The sequence below is a fragment of the Arvicanthis niloticus genome, chromosome 6 (assembly GCF_011762505.2).
Source record: "Arvicanthis niloticus isolate mArvNil1 chromosome 6, mArvNil1.pat.X, whole genome shotgun sequence".
In the NCBI taxonomy this organism is placed as follows: Eukaryota; Metazoa; Chordata; class Mammalia; order Rodentia; family Muridae; genus Arvicanthis; species Arvicanthis niloticus.
Window position 1 is genome coordinate 17,100,154 of NC_047663.1, and position 21,633 is coordinate 17,121,786.

Here is a 21,633-nt window from a genome sequence, read left to right on the forward strand (position 1 = left end):
AGGACCTGAAATACAATGCAAATTCTGAAAATACTAAACAATGAGGTATAGTCAAAGGGAAGGGGAAGAGTTAGAGACTTTCTCTATGGTTAGATCTCCTGAGTATAGCTCTGCAATGTCCCCAACCTACCTGGGTCTGTCTGTGCTGGATGGAGATCTGTTTTTGGGAGCTGCAAGAATGTTCTATATTGCCAGAACCCGTAGAAGAAGGGCTGTTTTGTTGAGCCTATAATAAAAGTACATCACCGATCACAGGAAAGTTTTGCATCTTTCTCCACAAGTGTGTATGAATAGAAACATTTACCTCTTTATAAAACAAACCTTTCTAATGCAAGTCAGAAGTTATGACCAAGAGGAAAAGAAAACAAGTTAAACAAGAGCCAAAAGCTGGATATGATACCTTTATGTTTCTGAAGGTAAGCTTTAAATAATCAAATGATCATAAATTAATTTATATACAAATTACAGACTGGGTAGTTTATTCCTATAATTTGTTTTGCATGTTTGTTTCAAAGTGCCTTTGTCAGAAAAAGTGGGAGATGTATACAACACAAGGAACACACAGTCCAAGTAGAAAGGACTGGGAAATAAATTTAGAAATGGTTATGCTATTTAGAGCACTTACTGATTATACACTGGACCTGGGTTCAGCCACACCAGATGGCTCATAACTATTAACTCCAGTTCCAGGGAAGATGACATCCTCCTCTCCTCAAGTACCTGCATGTACCTGGTGCACAGAAACTCACACAAGTGTGCAGTGTGCACATACATACCAAGAACAAGTGAATGACTGAAGAAGGAGAACAAAAATAAATAAATGAAGCTTTAAAAAAAGATTGGAAATACTCATAAAAGTTTCTTAAGTTCACAAATACCCATGAACATTACTTTGGACTCAACAGCCCAAAGTAATTTTTAAATTTAGATGATTTAGAAAGGCGGTGGTAGCACACGCCTTTGTTTGTGTGTGTGGTATATATGTATATAACATGTTTCTGTGTATATATATATTTGTGTGTCTACGCATGCGTGTGTGCATGCGTGTGCGCCAGAGGTCAAAGTTGAGAGTCTTCCTCTATCAAAAAATAAGGTGAAAACCTTATTTTTTCACCTTATTTTTTGAGACAGGGTCTTTCTTTGTACCTAGAGTTCACTAATCTGGTAAGACTAGCTATCCTGCATGCTTCAGGGATCCTCTTGTCTCTGTCTCCCCAGTTCTGTGATTATAGGTGTACCACACCTAGCTTTTTACATGGATATTGAGGATTTAAACTTAGGTCCTCCTGCTTGAACATGGCTTTCTAACTGAGTCATTTCCCCAGATCATATTTTAAATGACACTATGTGGGGGTTGAGTGGGGGTCTTTTGTTGTTGCTTTGGTGGTGCTAAAAACCACCAAAGGATAAAAACACACCTTGCATATGCTAAATACTTTACCACTGACTGACAACTCCAGCCCAAAGTAATTTTTAAATTTAGATGATTTAGCCAGGTGATAGTAGCACACACCTTTAATCCCAGCACCTGGGAGGCAGAGGTAGGAGGAGCTCTGAGTTTTGAGGCCAGCCTGGTTTGCAGAATGAATTCTAGGACAGCCAATGCTAAACAGAGAAAATCCTGTCTTGAAAACAAAACAAAAATATGATTTAGGTATAATATAATTCAACAGTTCTGTAATTCATTCACAGTAGCTCTTTAAATCAAGGTATACCTAACATATTATGACTCATAACAGACATAACCAGGAAATATTAGATAGTCTTAGAATTATGAGATGATGAAAATACAATTCTACAAGCTCAGAGACTTCAGTGCTTCTAACTATGTAGATGTGAGGGTCCTGAGGTTTTACTTAGTGATATAATCTGATTAGTATACACAGGCCTTGGGTTCAATATCAAGCCCCACAGAAGAAGAGAAAGAAGATGAGGAGGTTGGGGACAAAGAGGAGGAGGAAAATGTCAATGTTATCCTATAACTTCTATATATTCTTATATTGCTGCTCCTCCTACTGTTAGATATACTGTCATGCACTAAACATATCATCTACTGAGTAATCATTGTGAGCTAAATGCTTCAATGCCAATGTAATACATAATAATCCTTATTTAAAAATTTTTTTAAAATGCTGAGGCTGGGTTATGGTGATGCACACCTTTGTTACCAGCACTTAGAAGGCAGAATCTGAGTTCAAGGCCAGTCTGATGTACATAGCAACTTCCAGATTTTCAGAGCTAGAGAGTAAGAAATTGTCTTAAAACAACAAGAGTGGCTGGGGAGAAGACTCAGTTGGTGAAGTGCCTGCCATGCAAGCATAAGGACTAAACATTCAGATCATCACCACTCTACGGACAAACAGAGCATGGTAGTGTGTTATGTGCCTGTAATCCTAGCACTGAAGTGGACAAAAAGAGACATCTAGAACCAGAGCTTGACAATCAGTCTAGCTAATTGGTGAACTCCAGGTTCAGTACAGCATTTACCTTAAAATGATTGCTAAGTAGGTAATAGTTATATCTAACACAGTAGTATGAGCAATAAATAATAATATATAGAAATTATAGGCTGAAATTGACAGTTCCTTCCTCCTTTTCTTCTACTTCTACTCCTATCTTAAAAAAAAAAAAAAAGGTGGAGAAATAATTAAGGAACAACATCCAATATCAATTTCTGGCCTCACATGCACCAACACACATACCTATGTACACATACAAACATGCATACATATGCACAAAATTCCTATTAAAGTGATGACTATTATTTATTTTACATATAAAGAAAATTTAAGTCAAACCTAGACTTATAAAAAGTTATCAAGTTAGTTAAATAAAGTAATTAGAACTTTGGGCTGTGGGCATCCATAGTAATTGCTCTCAATGACAGAGAGTAGAATATTAGCAAGCTAAAGAATTTATACAGCCGGGCGGTGGTGGCGCACGCCTTTAATCCCAGCACTTGGGAGGCAGAGGCAGGTGGATTTCTGAGTTCGAGGCCAGCCTGGTCTACAGAGTGAGTTCCAGGACAGCCAGGGATATACAGAGAAACCCTGTCTCGAAAAACCAAAAAAAAAAAAAAAAAAAAAAAAAAAAAAAAAAGAATTTATACAAATAATTAAATAATTTCATTTAGGGACTTTAGGTAGGCAGTTTTACTAGGCTTCATTTTGAATGATGATGATGATGATGATGATGATGATGATGATGATGATGATGATGATGTGTCTAGCAGATTCTGGGATCCTAGAGTTACAAGTGTTTTTGAGCTGCCCAATGTAGATATCTGAAACTAAATTCTGGTCCTCTGAAAGAACAACAATGCTCTTACCCACTGAGCCATTTCTCCTCACATTGCCCAGTAGAGCACAATCTTCTGGTTTTGCTTTTTATTTTTATAGAATATACAGACTATATCTAGTATATATAAAAAATAAAAATATATTAGAATATATAGAAAGGCAGGGTTTTTCTATATATCTCTGGCTCAAACCTTCTAGCCTCCAATTTGAGTGCCTAGATTACAGTTGTATATCACTATACATGGTCTACAAACAGTCCCTTTCAGGTATTTGAGTCTTAACAGTTTACTGAGTACCTGCAATGCCTCAGCACAGGGGTAAGAACTGTTAGCACATGGGCAAGGAAAATAAACACAATCCACACCCTAGTCTGCCTAAAGGGGCCTTACAATGAAAAGGAAATTTTATCTGGTGGTGCAGGCCTATAATCTTAGTTATTTGAGGCCAAGGCAGGAGAATCACAAGTTCAAGGCAATCTAGGCAATTCAGTAACCCCTTGACCAGAATAAAAGAAAAAAAAAAAAGGAAAGATGTGAATACGTTCAGCTGTTCAGCACTCACTTAGGAAATACAAGGCCCAAGGCTCAGTATCCAACAGTGAAAGAAAAAGTAGGCACTCAATAAATATTTGTTGGAAATAAACTCTTGTCTGGGTATGATAGCTCATGTGTGTAAATGCAGTTTATGGGAGGTTAAAGGTCACAAATTCAAGGTCATTTTCATTCAATGTTACAAGGGACTACAAGAGTCTCTTAAAAACAAAACAACCCACAGGACGATAGTGGTGTACGTCTTTAAACCCAGCACTCAGAAAGCAGAGGCAGGTGGACCTTAGTTCGAGGCCAGTCTGGTCCTCAGCATAGCCAGGACTACACAAAGAAACCTGTCTCAAAAAAAAAAAAAAAACCCAAACGCTAAGCATAGTGGTACGAGCCTGCAATTCCCATACTTGGTGGGTAAAGGCAGAAGCACAACTAAGAAATTCAAGGTCATTCTTAGCTACATGAACAGCCCAGACCGTAGGATACATGAGACCCTATTTCAGGGGAAAGAGGAAGGGGGAAGAGATTATAACTATAATGTCATCAATTCTAGAGGCAGAAATTCGAGAATCAGGAGTTCAAGACTCATGGGTTTGTCTTGGAGATGGAGGTTGGGTGCTGCTATAGAAAGAGGCATGTACATCAGTAAGGTAGAATTATTAGTGTCCAGAAGCAAACTCACAACATTTACAGTTAACTGATTTTTGATGGGGTAGCATGATAATTCAGTGGGGAAACAGTCTTTGTGACAGAAGTGCTGGGGTAATTAAATACCTACCCACAAAAGAATAAAGGTAAATTCTTTTCTTTAAATCACCCAAAAGTTAAAACAAAATATATGGCAGACTTAAATGCAACAGCTAAAAGTATAGCATACTTACAAGGAAGTATAGAACTAAAAATTTATGACCTTTGATTAGATAAAACCTTTTTAGGTATAACCAAAAGCATAAGTAACAGTGGGCATTTTGAACTTAACTTCAGTTCTTAAAAGACCCCATGTGGGGCTAGAAGCGCACCTGAGGGGTATGCCTGGCATGCATGAGGTTAGGAGTTCAATTATGAGCAGCATCCAAAGGGCACCATAGGGGGAAGAAAAAAAAAAACCAGAATAAGCAATCCCACCCCCCACCCCCCACCCCCCCCCCCGTATATGAAGGAATATTTGGTAAAGGCCTTCAACAGGACTATTAGAGAACCCTCATATTTCAACATTAAAGGTAACCTAAATTTAGAAGGAAGTGGGGAATGGAGGGCTGGTGATCTGCTTCATTGCCACCAAGCCCAGTAACAAAAGTTCCATGCCCAGAACACACATGGCAGGAAGGAACAGAATCCCTGAATGGCCCTCTGACCACACTTCCACCCCTCCATACACACAAATATCATTTTTAAAAGCGCAATGGAATCCAGTACATATTTCAAAGATATATAAATGACTAGTAACTCTAATAACCAAATAAAACAAAGTATCTGTTACTTGTAAGATATAAATGAAAATCACAATAAAATATTATTTTGTACTCTCTAGGATAGTTTAGGAAAAGTACCTTACTGATGGGAATGTAAAATGGTGAACTTTCTATGGGGGGGGGGGGAATCAGTCAATTCCTCAAAAGTAGCTACCAAATGACCCAGTAATATCACCCCTGAGCATATACCTAAGGAAATGAAACCGTGTACCTACACAAAAGCAGCTTTCATATGAATGTTCATAGCAATATAATTTCTAAGATCTAAATACTGGAAACAATCCAAATCCATATAAGCTAATGAAAGAATAAATAAAGCTAGTAGCAATAGGAACATCAAAAACAATGGTTACATTTACTAATGTTCCATACACAAAAAGTCATAAAGCCAGGACTGGGAGTACAGTTCAGTTGTATAGTATATGCTTAGCATGTGCCAAGACTTGGGGTCAATCCCAGCATACACACATGCACATATGATGACATGGAAAAACAAATTCACTATGCTATTACAATAATCAAAAAAAAAAAAAAAAAAAAAAATGAAGAAGCTGAAGTAAGCAGTACTCAGGATACTGAGGCCAGAGGCCATGAATTCTAAATCACCTTGGACTAAAAAAAAAAAAAATCCAAAACATACAATAAAAAAGGAGAAAGCTATCTGCTACCATCTAATGAAGTGAATACTGAACCAATTCCTTACCTCAAAAATTAAATATTTGTAGCCAGACAGAGGCAGGTAGATCTTTGAGTTAGAGGTCAACTTGATCTACAGAGCAAGTTCCAGGATAGCCAGGAACACATAGAAAAATCCTGACTGGAAAAATCAAAACTAAACTAAACTAAAATAAAGCTGAAGAAATGGCTCAGGAGTTAACAGTATACTCTTCAGAGAGTGTGAGCTGGGTTCTGAGCACCCATGTAGGACAGTTACCACTTGTAACTCCAGTTCCAGGGCAACCAGAACCTCTAGGAACTCATGGATCCATACCTCTCAGATACACATATGTACATAATTTTAAATAAAGATAAATCTTTACAAAAAGTAAAATTGAGCAGTGAAAGGGTTGGCTCAGCTGGTAAAATGCTTGCTGAATTCAGATCCCTAGAAATCGCTCAACAGACAGTTTAGGCAACTCTAAACTGTTCAACTCTATGTTCAGTGAGAGGCCCTGCCATAAATAAATAAATAAATAAATAAATAAATAAATAAATAAAGTGAAAGTTATGTAGTAAAACACCCAACGTTTACTTCTAGTCTCTATATGCTCTTACACACATGTACACATATATAAACATATACCACACACACACAAATTTAAAAAATAAAGTTGACAACTAAAACTTGTTATGCATATACAAGACCTTAATTTGGATTCTTAGTATTAAAGGGGAGGGGAGATTTTGAACTTTTAAGAACATGTTCAAGGTCACCCTTGCTAGATAGTGAGCTCACGGGGCCTAAGCCACATACATACCTTTAAAAAGGAGCAGGGAACATTTTGGTCTTTGCCCAGCTGTTGAGGACAGCATCTGGGTCCATTAGGCACCAAGGCAAGAAGTATATTAAAGTAAATTACTCCAAGTGGAATTATGTAGAGGAGCTAAAGACTGACTCAAGCCTCATGTATGCTGGGCACACTCTGCCACAGAACCACATCTCCAACCACCAGTATCTTTATATTAGACTGAAGGTTAGCAAACTGCATTGAAGCAAGAAGTCAAGAGATGGTAGTGAAGAAATGAAAAGGAAGTCCAAACAGAAGCTGGAGAGAATGACAAATGCACAAAGTGACATCAAGACTTGAGGGACCAGTGGAACATATCTTAAAGCACAGACCAAGGGGAAACATGGTGGGTCTGATATTGATTCAGGAGAACTGGAGGGATTTAGAAAGAGCCTATGTGTTTACTAGAATTTAGAATATAACAGCAATGACTGTTATATAAGGAGAGAAGAGAATACCAAGATTGTTTAGGAATAAACTGTTCTTGCAGGAAGAAAAACATCCCATGAACTATGCAGACAAGTAAAAGTAAAATATATGAAGACTGGAAGTGGAATATGAAAAAGCTATACAACAATGGAATGGTTTTAAAGACTTTGAGAACAGGAAAACATTCCTTGAAACATTGAATTACCTGTGAGTATTAGCATACGATACCAGGAAATTTACCTGGGATTGATTTAGGTTAGCCCAATAAATACTGGGAAATACTGAAATGCCTGCCAAGAACATAATGGAAAATTCTTAAGGTGAAATACTACTTATGTCTCTAAAATGTGCAACACAAGAGATCCACTAAAAATAAAAAGATGCACCAGAAAAAATGGGGGGTGGAGGGGTGGGGGTGGAGAGGTGAGGGAGGCAGTTGACTGAAGGATTACAATGACTTTCATGTGCATAAAGTTTCTTTCATGAAGCTTAAAGGATTCTGGATGGTGATGGATACACACACATATATGTAAATGTTTAGAAGATGCAAGAGAAGGATACACAGTTTAACCTCCTGTGAGCCGGTGTATGAGTGGTAAATGGAAGGGAGAGTGGGAGGTGAGCTTCAGCTTTTTATATAAGCATAAATTTTTCTTAAAGGGTGAAAATAAATATTTGATGGTACTGGCTAATTGTCAATTGTTGTATATAGTGATACTGTCTTATTGTTTTGTACTTTTTGGTATATTTTCAATTTCTCAGAATGAATTTCCCAGAATTCATGGGAAAGATGAAAATTCTGCGTGTAGAAATGTTACAGTAGTTTAATGCTGGGTTTTTTAAAAATAATGGTATTTATTTTATATAGGTGTTTAGTGTGCATGTATGTCTATGTGGGATTTACAGATCTTGGAGTTACAGACAGTTGAGAACTGCCTTGTGGGTGCTGGGAATTGAACTCAGGTCCTCTACAAAAGCATTCAGTGCTCTCAACTGCTGAGCTATCTCTTTAGCCCCATTGCTAGATTTTTATTGAAAATATTTCTAAAGAAAATTACTAACAATGACTGGGTAGACTTGGTACTCTATATATCTATTTCATAAAAATTTAAAATGACAACAAAAGACAGAAAGGAGAACAGTGGGGGAATGGATTCTTAGTGAAATGCCTGGCATACAGAAATAAAGACCTAAATTCATGCCCTAAATATTCATACAAAAAACTGGGTGTAGCAATGCACCCATCTGTATACAGACAACACATATCCATGGATCTGTTTTAAACAAAGAGAAAATACCTACATAGTCTTAAAGGAGCTTTCAAAGAAACTAGCTTTGCATTAAGGGTTTTAAAAGGCCGGAGAGATGGTGCTATGAGTAGAGTGCTTGCCATGCAAGCATGATGAAGAAGCTGAGTGTTAGGGGCAGAAACAGGAGGATACTGGAGGCTCACTGGACAGTCTTGTGAGAGACCCTGTCTCAAAATAGACAGACACAGACAGACAGACAGAGTCAAGGAAGACTTCTCAATATCAACCTTAGCCTTTTCACATACTTTTCATACTGCATGTATGTCCATATGTATATGCAAACAAAGAGTAAAAAACAGATCCACTAGACCTTGACAAGAATTACTTAATTCAATTAAAACTAATTCAGTAACTACAACTGTTTATCTCAGTGAATCCAATTAAATCACTTGGTTTTTGCAATGCCCAACATGAAACAACTGTAATACTGTATGTTCCTTAGTTGTTTTCATGTCCTAGAATAATTCACACAACAAAAGTCTCAATTATAGCTAAAATGACAAATTTATACACAAAATATATGAGAATCTAAAAAGGTTGGGTGAACAAGGTTATGTTAAATGTATCTTTCATAATGAGGAAAATGGAACTTTTTAAAAAAAGATCACACACAGACACACACAGACACACACACACACACAGTAGCTGTTTCCAGACACACCAGAAGAGGCCATTGGATCCCATTACAGATGGTTGTCAGCCACCATGTGGTTGCTAGGAATCGAACTCAGGACCTCTGGAAGAGCAGTCAGTGGTCTTGACTGCTGAGCCATCTCTCCAGCCCCCCAAAAATGGAACTTTTTAAAGACTGATTATAGGAGTGAAGAGCTGGCTCAGTGGTTAAAAGCACTGGCTGTCCTTCCAGAGGGTCTGGGTTCAATTCCTAGCACCCACACAGGGCAGCTCATGACCATCCTTAACTCAATTTCCAGGGGCACATCCTCTTCTGTCTCTTCTTCAGACAGTACATGCATGTGGTGCAGACATACATGCACACAAAACACTTGTATAAATCTTCAACTGGGTGTGGCGGTGCACGCCTTTAATCCTAGCATTTGGAAGGCAGATCTTTGAATTCAAGGCCAGTCTGATAGACAGTGTGAGTTGCAGGACAGCCAGGGTTACACAAAAAAACCCAGTCTCATAAATAGATAGGTAGGTAGGTACATAGGTTGATAGGTAGGCAGATAGACGGATGGATGGATGGATGGATGGATGGATGAATATTGGATTGACTGACTGATTATATACGAGACATTATCTGACACAAAGGTGAAAATTTCAATACAATCTGTCAGCAGTGGCTACCTCCTCAGGCAGCTCCAAAGAACACTTGCATTTTCCCCATTGTTATAAAGTCTTGTGAATTGCACAAATGGGGTATTTTACAATTTAGAAGACTATATACTATGACTTAAGATTTCCTATTTTAAACATGAAATTATATAATAAATTAATATCCACCTTTGAGTTTTGGATATAGTTCAGTGAGAGTGCTTACCTAACAAGATAAGGCTTAGCCAGGTATGGTAGCACACACCTTAAGTCCCAGGAGGCAGAAGTAAGATCTCTGTGACTGACAGATCAGCCTGGTTAGTGAGTTCCAGGACAGCCAGAATTACATGATAAAATCCTATTTGAACCCTGGCACATCCCCCAAAAAGATAAGGCATGATTTAATTCCAATCAACACAAAAAACAAAAGATGAACTCAGAATTTTCTATTATCTGTTATTTTTACAAACATAGTTTTCATTGTTAGCACACACGCACGCACACAAACACACACACACACATACAACTCCTCTTATTGTATGGCATTCCAACACATAAATGTATTATAATTCATTTTACCAACTCCTTTATGAAGAATGCCCTTATTAATTTATGTAACATGCAATTACATTGAGTTCCTATCACAGTAAATTCCACTGGACACTGGAGATAGAAATTAGTTTTGATCTGACAGCTGACATTGCAGAGAGTAAGGAGTCAGGCACAGTACATTATACTGCAGTTAAGCTAGTGATATGAGTCAACGGAGAAGGGCCTAAGAGCTAGTTAGGGGAGAGGAAGGCAGTGAGGACTTACTTTATAAATGTGCTCAGGCTGGTAGAGTTCATTGAAACAGAGAACAGAGGAACAACAGGCATACTGACATCTTTGGGGGAGAACATTAAGGCAAGAGCAAGTATAAGCTAGGTATGGAGGTACAGACCTCTAACTCTAGCACTTAGGAGGTGAAGGCAGGAAGAACAAGAATTCAAGGTTACCCTTAGCTACATACATAGTAAGTTTAAAGCCAACCTGGAATACCCAAGACTGTTTTAAAACCTTGACCCTCAAAAGTGCAAAGGCTTTAACTAAGAACAAAGCTGATAGTACTTGAAAAACAAAGTAGTAAGTCTGAATGTGACTCAGTAAGAAAAGCAGAACAGCAAAAGATGGGGGCAGGAACAAGCCATGCAGGGCCATTTTAAGGACTTTTGAACAGAGAAGGCACATATAAGCTGGGTTTCAGTACCAATGAGTGCTACTGAGAAAATCTAAAAGAACAAATACAGAGACAAGGAGTCCAGGTAGGCTGAAATCTCACCAGGGGGATGAAGATTTCAGCTACAGTGGCAGTAGTGAACAGAATTCAGGGCATATTCTGAAGGTAAAATCATCAAGATTTAGTGCTCTGGATGAGGGGTTAAAATACAAATAAGAATAAATGTTTTTTAGGCAGAAATAGAGGGAAAGCAGACACTACTGAGACATGTAAAACTGTAGAAGTGGGTGTTGAGTGGGCAGTTAGAATGCCAAGACACTTTGAAATCTGATACACTTGGACAGAAAAAGAAATAGGTGATGCTGACTGGAAGCCATGAACTATACAGGTCTGGAGTTCAGGGCAGAGATCTGAAAGAATCTTGAAAGTCTTTTGCATACAGGTGACAGGTTTTAATGGCAAACTAAGAGAGATTAAGTGGAAAATGAAAGTAGATAAAACAGTCTTTAGCCTGAGTTCTACAGCATTCCAGTGTGTAGACAGAAGGGAGAAAACACGGTAAACAGAGGCAAAGCTAAGTGTGTGCTGGTTAACAGACTGTGCTGGATGAGCTCTGACCACTCATCTCTAGAGTTAGCAATGTGGAAGCCATACACTTAGGAATACACACAGTGAAGGAAAACTGCTATCAGACTTTGGTAATTAAAAACAAAAGCTGGCTCGGCAGATAAGAGCACTTGGTACTTTTGCAGAGGACCTGGATTTGGTTCCCAGCACCCACAATGCGGCTCACTGCCGTCTGTAACTTCAGTTGGAAAACTGACACATTCTCCTGACCTCTGAGGGTACCAGACATACGTGGTACAAATGTAGGTGTACACGTGTAGGTACAGCACTTATAAATACACGCATGCAGGTACAACACTAAATAAATCTACAAACAGAAAAACAAAAAAACTACAATATGTATCTCTGTAGTGTTGTAGGAATAGAATTTGTAACCCCAATATATATAAACTTAACACAAGTACATTACCAATTTCTCCAAATAATTGCACCAGTTAATTTCTAGTCAATACAAAGTTGTGAATGTCTTTAAACTAAAACCTAAGTAGATAAAATATCAAATTTCTATTTTTTCAAGATTTATTAATTTCTACTGTATATGTATGAGTGTGTGTTGTGTATGTATATCTGTGTACCACACATACGCCTAGTGCCCTCTGTGGCCACAACAGGGAATTGGATCTCTTGGAACTGGACTTAGAGAGGGCTATGAGCTGCCATGTGGGTGCTGGGAATCAAACCCAGGCTCTCTGAAGAATAGTGTATTCTTAACCAACTAAACCATGTCTTCAGCCCAATGTAAAATTTCTTAATCTTTATTAAGTCTTCTTAGCCAAGTATGGCTGTACATGCCTCTAATTCCAGCACTTGGGAGGCAGAGGCAGGAGGATGGATCTCCGAGTTCAAGGCCATCCTGGTCTATAGAGCGAGTTCTAGGACAGCCAGGAGTATAAAGACTGTCTCAAAATACAAAAGCAAAAACAACAAAAAAGTTATGTTTTAACACCATAGTTCTTTATAAGTTTTTATAAGATCTAAGTTTTGAGTTATTAGGCATTTGGCTTTTTCTTTTTCATAAAGCCACCTTTGCCCTTCTGTTCCTTGCCCATCTTTACTGATTTACAATACTTGCTGTATATTAAAGTTAACTCTTTCACATTTGTTTTTTATATTACTAAGAAGCAAAGACAAAAAGCAGTACATCAAAGCACCTGGCTTTGGGGTTTTGTATGTTGGAAATATTTTTTCCAACATAATCTCTTGGGTACTCTTGGCAGCATGAAGATAATCTAGCTAGGCCTGACAGCCTAAAAGTACCGACAGGACAGAGTAGGTAGCCCTTCTAATGTACTCATCCCATATCTAGAGATCCACATTCTTTGGTTTACATTAGGGAATAGCAGAAATGCTGATCAAAATTCTGTGTATTTAACTACATGCCCATCATACAGTGGATACACAGTAAAAATGTAGTATAGAATAAATGAAGCATCCTCTGGAATCAGAAGCAATCCATATGACAAAGAAGAAAAGTACGCTGAAAAGATGAATTAGCAGGTAAAGTGCTTGCCACAGAACCACAGCATTTGAGTTTCAAGTTTGGATTCCCAGCACTCACTGTGTGGCCCTTGGTGTCCTGAAAATTACTCTGTAAACAAGGCTGGCCTCGAACTCACGGAGATCTACCCGCCTCTGGCTCTCAAGTGCTAGGATTAAAGGCATGTACTACCACAGCCCAGCCTGCACATTCATTCGCATTTATAATCCAAACAGTGAAAGATGGGTAAAGAAAGACAGGCAAATCCCTAGAGCTCACTGGTCAACCAGTCAGTCTACCCAACTGATAAATTCTTTGAAAGTCAAAAATGTAGCGATACCCTAATGCTAACCTCTGGCCTCCATGTGTGCATTTAAATACACATGAACAAACAACTCATGCAAAAGAAAAAGAACAAACGGTTTTGTCTACAAATCAGATCTATAATGAAGAGCCAGGAAGTGAGTTTGAGGCCAGCCTAGTCTACATAATGAGTTCCAGGACAGCCAGGACTACACAGAGAAACCTTGTCTCAAAGGAAAAAAAATAATGATAAAGATCTATGAAAGCTAGACAGTGGGATAAAGAAGCAGAAGGACAGCGTGCTGCAGTCTCACAGCAAGGCTTTCACTCCTTGGATGATTCAACAACCCTGAAAAAAAGCCTGTTTAAATACTTTTCTATTCTTGAGGCAAAGCTACAATAGTACTAATAGAGTATTCCATAACCGTAACATCAGGGCAATCTGACTAGGGTATCTGCCAGTCAGCTAATAGCCAGGGTTGATGTGACTGTTCTGGCCAGACAATGTCCCTTCTCCCATGCCCACATGGCAGGCATTATTCCCAAAGCCACACTTGGTTGAAGAGGCCCACCTTCCTCAGCCTGTGAGGAGCATTTTTAAGTATGGTTGCTCCCCTCCTTCAACTTCCCACCAAGCTTTCAAGAATTTCAAATAGCTCATGATTCCTTAACCCAGCTAATTCTTTTATTATTTTAATTTTCTTTCCTAAAGATATCCATCAGATCTGGCAGTGGTGGCGCACGCCTTTAATCCCAGCACTTGGGAGGCAGAGGCAGGCAGATTTCTGAGTTTGAGGCCAGCCTGGTCTACAGAGTGAGTTCCAGGACAGCCAGGGCTACACAGAGAAACCCTGTCTTGAAAAACCAAAGATATCCAACAGAGATGGCTGCTCTTTCAGGACACAGGCTGGACTCCGCATCCACATGGAGTAACTTACAACCAACCATCTGTAAGGTAACATTTACTTCTGGCACTGTGAGCACCAAGCAAGCACATGGTACAAACACAGAACATGCAGACAAAACACTCACACACATTTAAAAAAAAACCTGAAATACCTAACACCTCCACTGCCTTTCCAGATAGTGTAGGTTAACGATTTATGATATACTCTACAGAACATAGAGCCAGGGAGTCTAACTATAGAAAATGACCAAGAGGTGAACATGGGATTGGTGGTAACTTCTCTTTTTGATAGACAGGTGCTCCTACTAGATATTCCACAGGTGCCACATACCTGTAAACTCCGGCACTCAAAAGGCTAAAGCAGGATGGCCTTAAGTTTGAGGTCAGTCAGGGCTATACAATGGGTTTCAGACCCACCTAGGTTGCCACGAGAGAGCCTTTCTCAAAAGAATAGGGGTGGGTTCTTAAAAATGGAACAATAGGGCCAACTTGTATATCACACCTCCCTTGGCAAAAACACAGAAACTAAGAAAAATTATGGTAAATAACATGAAGCCAATATTTTATACCATTTGAAAATATCCCTCCCTCCCTCCCTCCCCCCCCCCCCTCTTCTAGAGACAGAGTACTCATGTAGCCCAGGCTGGCCTCAAACTTACTATACTCAGTGATAACCTTCAACTTCTGATTCTCTTACATCAACCTCTCTGGCACTGTGTCTGCAAACACGTTACCAATGTGCCCAGTTCTATATGGTACTGGTAACTGAGCCTGGGCATCATAGATGCTGGGCAAGCACTCTACCAATTAAGCTGAACTCTCAATCTGAGTGCATATGCCCTGAGGGGGAGGAGGGGCTGGATAGATGGCTAAGCAGTGAAGTACACTTGACCAGCACACAATCCAGGGAGGCTCACATTACCTAATTCCAGCTCCAAGGAATCTGACATCCCCCACCTGCACACTAGTACACACATACACATGCAGATACACATATGTATAAATTTTTAAAAAATCCTTAATTGGGCTTAACTGGCCTCAGTAGTTAAGAGCACTGACTGCCCTTCCAGAGGTCTTAAGTTCAATTCCCAGCAAGCACATGATGGCTCACAACCAGCTGTAATGGGATCTGATGCCTTGTCTTTAGGTGTATCTTAAGACAGCTACAGTGTACTTACAGACAAAATAAATAAACATTTTTTTAAAAAATCCTTAATTAAAGAAGAGAAGTTGAAATGAGCAAACAATATTCCTTTTAAAAAGCAACATACAATACTCAAGAGTGAGAAGGCAGGAGAGTGGACAGTCCTCACACACAGAGGAACACCCTCTTCATATTAGTTTGCATAAAAGTTAAGTAGAATTTATTGATTTTTCAGTTAGATGAAATTCTGTCCGAAATGGAATCTGCATTTTCTTTACTTTTTGTCAACCTTCCCATATATACTCAAGACTTTGGCAGAGCAACCTCTCTTGAGAGACTCAACCACAGGGACTCGGTGAAGTACCAGGATGAGATGGAGAGATGGCTCAGAAGGTAGGAGCTATGCTGCTCTTACGGAAGACTCAAGTTTAGTTCTCAGCACATTAGATGGCTCCAGGAGACCTAACTACTATTTTTTGGACTCTGTAGGTACTCGCTCACATTTGTGTGCACACCCACACAGGCACACCCATATACACATAATTTTCAAAGTAAATTTAAAATTTTTTAAATTGAAAACATTTTTAAATAATGAAAGAACAGAAAGCATTGTCTCTACTACAGTAAGAAATCCAGAAAAGTAAACATCTTTAAGTACGTGGCCTTCTACTTACAGAGACGAAAGTGAAGCAGAGGCCAGCTCCCCGTGGCGCTAACTGCTCTGTGTCGAGTCGAGGTTTTGCTAACATCACTGACATGAGGGTTGGCAGAGCAGACTGCTCTTCTGAGGCCTCCTTTGCAGCACTGCCATCTAAACCATATAGAGGCTGTTCTACTCGACGCTGGAAAACATTAAAGAAAACACACAACTGATATTGAGAAAAGATACTCTGAACACTGACAAACACACAACAGGTTAGAATAGGTATGGCACACAAAATACCTCTGAAAACAAAGTGTAATAACATGGTCACTATCTTCAAACCTGAGTAAATTACCTTACTCAGATTATATAAAAGACACTCTAATGATTCAATTTTATAAAACTCTCAATGTACAGAGTACTCTGTATTGTTCAATAAGTCACCTCCATAGACCTCTTACATAGGAAATGCTATTTCTATCCTATCAGTAAACAAAAAATTAAACTGCTGCATGGCTTTACAGAGAAGAGTTTACTGAACTCTGAATTTAAAAGCGTCCCTTTTGGATGATGTGAATATTTCATAAAGGAATCAAGCAAATTAGCCAAAAAACTTCAGTAGATATACAAGTACAAGATAGGTTACAAGACAGGTATAGTAACTATACACCAATAATTACAATCAGCAAATTAATAGAAGAAAACCAAATTGAAAATAACAAAACATCAAAAACCATGTAAAATACTATGAAAACACATGTAAAGAAAACCAAACAGCTTCGAAGATGAACATAAAAGACAATCTACACTGGACAGGAAGAGAGAGGCAAGCAGATCTCTGTGAGATCATGACCAGCCTGGTCTACAAAGCTACTTCCAGAACAGCCAGGATATGTGGAGGGATCCTGTCACAAAGAAACAACCAACCAACCAACCAAACAAACAAACAGAAAGATAACCTAAATGGTAATATCCTGTTCCTGAATCCAAAATGCACAAATTCCAAATTTCTCTAAAACCAGTAGAGTTTTTACTTATTTTTACTCTAGGCCCTAGAGAGGAAGGATAAATTCTCATTGGCTTTTAGAAGATTATATTAGGGGGTTACATGAAAATCACATAATGTTTAACAAAGAATATTAAGAAGCTGGATAGTGGTGGTATGTACCTTTAATCCTAGCACTCGGGAGGCAGAGGCAGGTGGATCTCTATGAGTTCAAAGCCAGCCTGGTCTACAGAAGTTTTAGGACAGTCAAGGCTACACAGAGAAACCCTGACTTGAACCTCTCTCCCTCCCAAAAAAGTATTAGGAAAACCTTAGTAGATATCAAAACATGCTACAAAACTACTTTCAAAAAGACATTCCTGTAATCCCAAAACATAGGATGATGAGGCAGAGGCCACTGAATCCAGTCAGCTTTGAGTTACATGGGTGATAACTTGTCTCAAAATACTTATTTATGCATTCATGTGGTTTTATTCTAGTGACAAAAAAAGCAAAGAATTTAGAAACAAATTCCCATAATATGGCTATGGGATTTGTGATTAAAGCATGTTTCATAGTAAAAGGAATATATTTATGAAATCACCACATTTATTTCTGAAGTTATACAGGACATAGAGACAAGCATCTTCCTGTCTTCTATCACATCTAAAAATTATGACAGGAAGCCGGGCGGTAGTGGTGCTCACCTTCAATCCCAGCACTTGGGAGGCAGAGGCAGGCAGATCCTGAGTTCAAGGCCAGGCTGATGTAAGTTCAAAATGAATTCAATGACAGCCAGAGCTACATAGTGAAAACCTGTCTCAGGGGAGAAAAAAAAATGGGGGGGGGGGGGGGAGAAGGAGTAGAGAAATTATACAAGAAAACAAACATAAGCAAATGCTGCTAAAACTTAGTGGTCAAAGGCTTTTACACCTGGGGATGCAACATGCACGTGTGTGTTTTTGAATCATAATGATATTAAAAATGTATAAAATAATGAGACACATAAAGTTGAATGAAAAAAGTCAAAATAAACATATCACAAATTTGTAAACACAATCACAACATATGACACTGAGTTATGAATCTTTTTTTTTTTTTTTTTTTTTTTTTTTTTTTTGGTTTTTGAGACAGGGTTTCTCTGTGTAGCTCTGGCTGTCCTGGAACTCACTCTGTAGACCAGGCTGGCCTCGACCTCAGAAATCTGCCTGCCTCTGCCTCCCAAGTGCTGGGATTAAAGGCATGTACCACCACTGCCCAGTGAGTTATGAATCTTAAAATGTCCTCCTAGCTAAATTGAAAAGGCCATTCAGCATATGAGAAGATGTTTAATATCCCCAGAGAAGAAATCAAAGTTAAATCAAAGTATTTTTCTCAGTAGAAAGATTATAATGACAAAATTCAGTATTAGTTGGATATTCCAAAAGAAACTAAAATTGCTAATAACTTTCTAGAAATGTACATAACACTACATAGTATTTATATAATGTATATCTCTCTATAATACCTATATACAACTATATAATGACAGAATCTCTCTATGTAGTCCTGGCCGTCCCAGAACTTGAAGGACAAGCTGATGACCAGTTGGCCTCAAACTCACAGAAATCTACCTGCATTTCTGACTCCCAAGTGCTAGGATTACAGGAATGTATCATCAATGCCTAGCTTGGAATGATCTTTGTAAATATGCTTCTTGATTTAGGAATTATGCAGAAGTTATTTTTGGTGGTGAGTGTAACCTTTAATGGCTGAGCCATCTGGGTGGTGATGGCTCACACCTTTAATCCCAGTGCCTAGAAGGAGAGGCAGGTGGATCTCTATGAGTTCAAGGCCAGCCTAGTCTACAGAGTGAGTCCAGGAGGGCCAAAGGTACAGAGAGACACTGTCACAAAAAAACCAACCAACCAACCAAACAAACAAACAAACAAATAAAGTATATACAAAGAAGACAGTAATTACAATGACAACACTACTTATAAAATACAAATATTTATGACACTAAATAATATGATCGAAATAAGAAAAACTAGCACAAACATACATATCCCGAAGGGTCTAGAAACCCAATTGTCTCTGGGGAGTGAGGGAAGGGCTGATGATTGCCCTGCAAACGCTTAGCTACATCCCAGTTCTTGGGGGGGGGGAGGGAAAGAGAGATAATGTTTCACTATGTAGCTCTGGCTGTCATAGAATTCACTCTGTTACCAGGCTGCTTCTTAGATCTGTCTTCATCTGCCTGCCTCTGCTTCCTGAATACTGGTGTTTTAAAGGTGTGCACTACCACACCTGGCTTTCCCCAGATCATTTTTATGTTTTCCCTCAGACAGAGTCTAACTGAATGGCATACACTGGTTCTCAACTTGCTCTGGTGGGCCTTGAACTTCTTGTCTCAGATCCCACTGAAATACAAGGGCCCACTCGTAGAAATGGCTGTTTTGTAGGGACTTTATAATCTGTTTATCAGGAAAAACTTCTAAGTCATAATATGTATTTTAATCCAGATCTAATTTTATCTTACTTTAAAATAATTAGATTTTATTTGTATGACTATTCTACCTGCATTGCATATGTGTACAGTATATGCATGCCTGTTGGATCCCCTGGAGTTACAGGTTATAGATGGTTATGAGCCACTGTGTGGGTGCTAGAAACAAGTGCTCGTAACTGCTGCACCATCTGTCTAGTCCTTAAGTTTCACAACAGGGTCAGGCTAACCTCAAACACTTGGCCCTCTATCTTCAACTTGACAAGTGCTGGGATTACAGCTGTGCACCACAATGCCTGGCTACTTAACTATTCATTATAGAAAATAAAAGATAAATTTATCAAATGCTACTCACAAATGAATTTAGTTTTCCAATCTATAAGTAACTAGTCATCCTTAATATCAACACTCTTACAGTTATAACAGCTTAAGTTTATGCTCTATAATACCATGGTAACCATTCGTCACAATGTGCTCATTAAGTCAACTTTTCTGCCCTATAGTCAATAAATATGCACTGAGATCTAAAGCCTTTAAGGATTTTCTGAACAAGGTAGGTTAGGATGTCTGAATAAGTCTTTCCTTGGACAGCAAATTTAAAGACATGACCCAGGCCAGGGATATAGCTAAGTCCTTTCATTCCCTAGAGACCACAGATAAAGAAACATGGCTGGTTGCATGCCTTTAATCCACAAGTTCCAGGCCAGTCAGGCCAGCATAGTTAAGACTTTTTATCAAAACAGCAAGTTTTAAAAGGGCAGGATAAACATCTTTAAACATTCAAGATGTGATAAAACATACAGGATCTACTAGGACAAAACCTAAGAGCATATGATAAACAAATATCAAAGTCATATATGAACCAAAGCCCACTCAAGTACAGAGCTCAACAGGAAACTTTCCACTTCAAGTGGGCCTCCAATGCAGCAATTCTTAGGGAAAAGGTAAAACAAGAGAAAACTTTCTTTTATCCTCAGGGCTTCAAGGAAGTTGCCTTGGCAATGTAGGGAATTGGGCTTAGAAAGTGTTAGGACAATCCAAACCAATTCTTTGACAGCTGAAATAAACAACCAAAATATATCAACCAAATACATATGAACCTTAAACGTGATGAGGTTGCAGCAGAAAGCTAAACTCTCTAGGAACTAAGAAACAAATATATCAGAGAGCAAACATATCTTCACAGTCAAAAATAATTTTTGAAGAACTCTAAGTCATACATCATTAGAAAACAGTGTAAAGTTAAATAAAACCACAAAAAAACAACTAAGAAAAATGAGAGCAGAAACAAACTGATAAAAACCTCAGATACCAGAATTATCAGATACAGACTATAAAGTCATGTGTACAAGATTTAGAAAAATAAGAGATCAATGGTAAAATACTTGCTGAGTAAGACCTGTGGTTTGACTCCCTAGAATCACAATAAAGATTTTTAAAAATAAAGGGGACTGGAGAAATGCCTCAGCAGTGAAGGGCATATTATGATCTTGTAGAGGATCCTGGTCCAATTCCCAGCACTTATACCATCCATAACCCCAGTGCCAAGGAGTTATGACATCCTCTTCTGACATGGGCACAAGGTACACACATGGTTCACATACATAAACACAGGCAAACAATCACACATTAAAAATTTAAATCTTTAAAAAAATAAAAAACAAATAAATAAACAAAGCTTGAAAGAAGTAAGTAAACAGCAGAGAGCTTTTCTTTTGTTAAAGGAGTAGCAGGACTCAGGATAGAAACAGTTCATGGTAGAGCACTTGCTTAGCACATGGCAAAGTCCAGGAGACGGAGCCTGAGGGTGAGGGCAGGGAGGGAGAGAAGCAGTAACAAAGAATTCAGTGCAGCTAATGGCATAACGAAAGACAATGAAACAGTCTGGAAACGGAGGGGCAAGAAGAAATATCTACAAAGAAGCACACACATACAAAAGATTATACAGAAATGAAATCAAGAGACAAGGGGAAATGATACGACACCTATGTGCTCTGCTAACAGC

At 38.6% G+C, this 21,633-nt stretch overlaps 1 protein-coding gene across 5 annotated transcripts in view; it reads right to left on the bottom strand.

The window, feature by feature from the left end:
* Tlk2 (tousled like kinase 2) overlaps positions 1-21,633 on the bottom strand; it is a 91,592-nt gene that overhangs the window by 40,962 nt on the left and 28,997 nt on the right. For all 5 annotated transcript variants that reach the window (XM_034505441.2, XM_034505442.2, XM_034505445.2 and 2 more), the window contains 2 exons: positions 16,187-16,354; positions 131-226 (listed from right to left, as the gene is read on the bottom strand). In XM_034505441.2, coding sequence (XP_034361332.1) covers positions 131-226; positions 16,187-16,354 — 264 coding nt within the window. The remainder of the gene's footprint in view (positions 1-130; positions 227-16,186; positions 16,355-21,633) is intronic.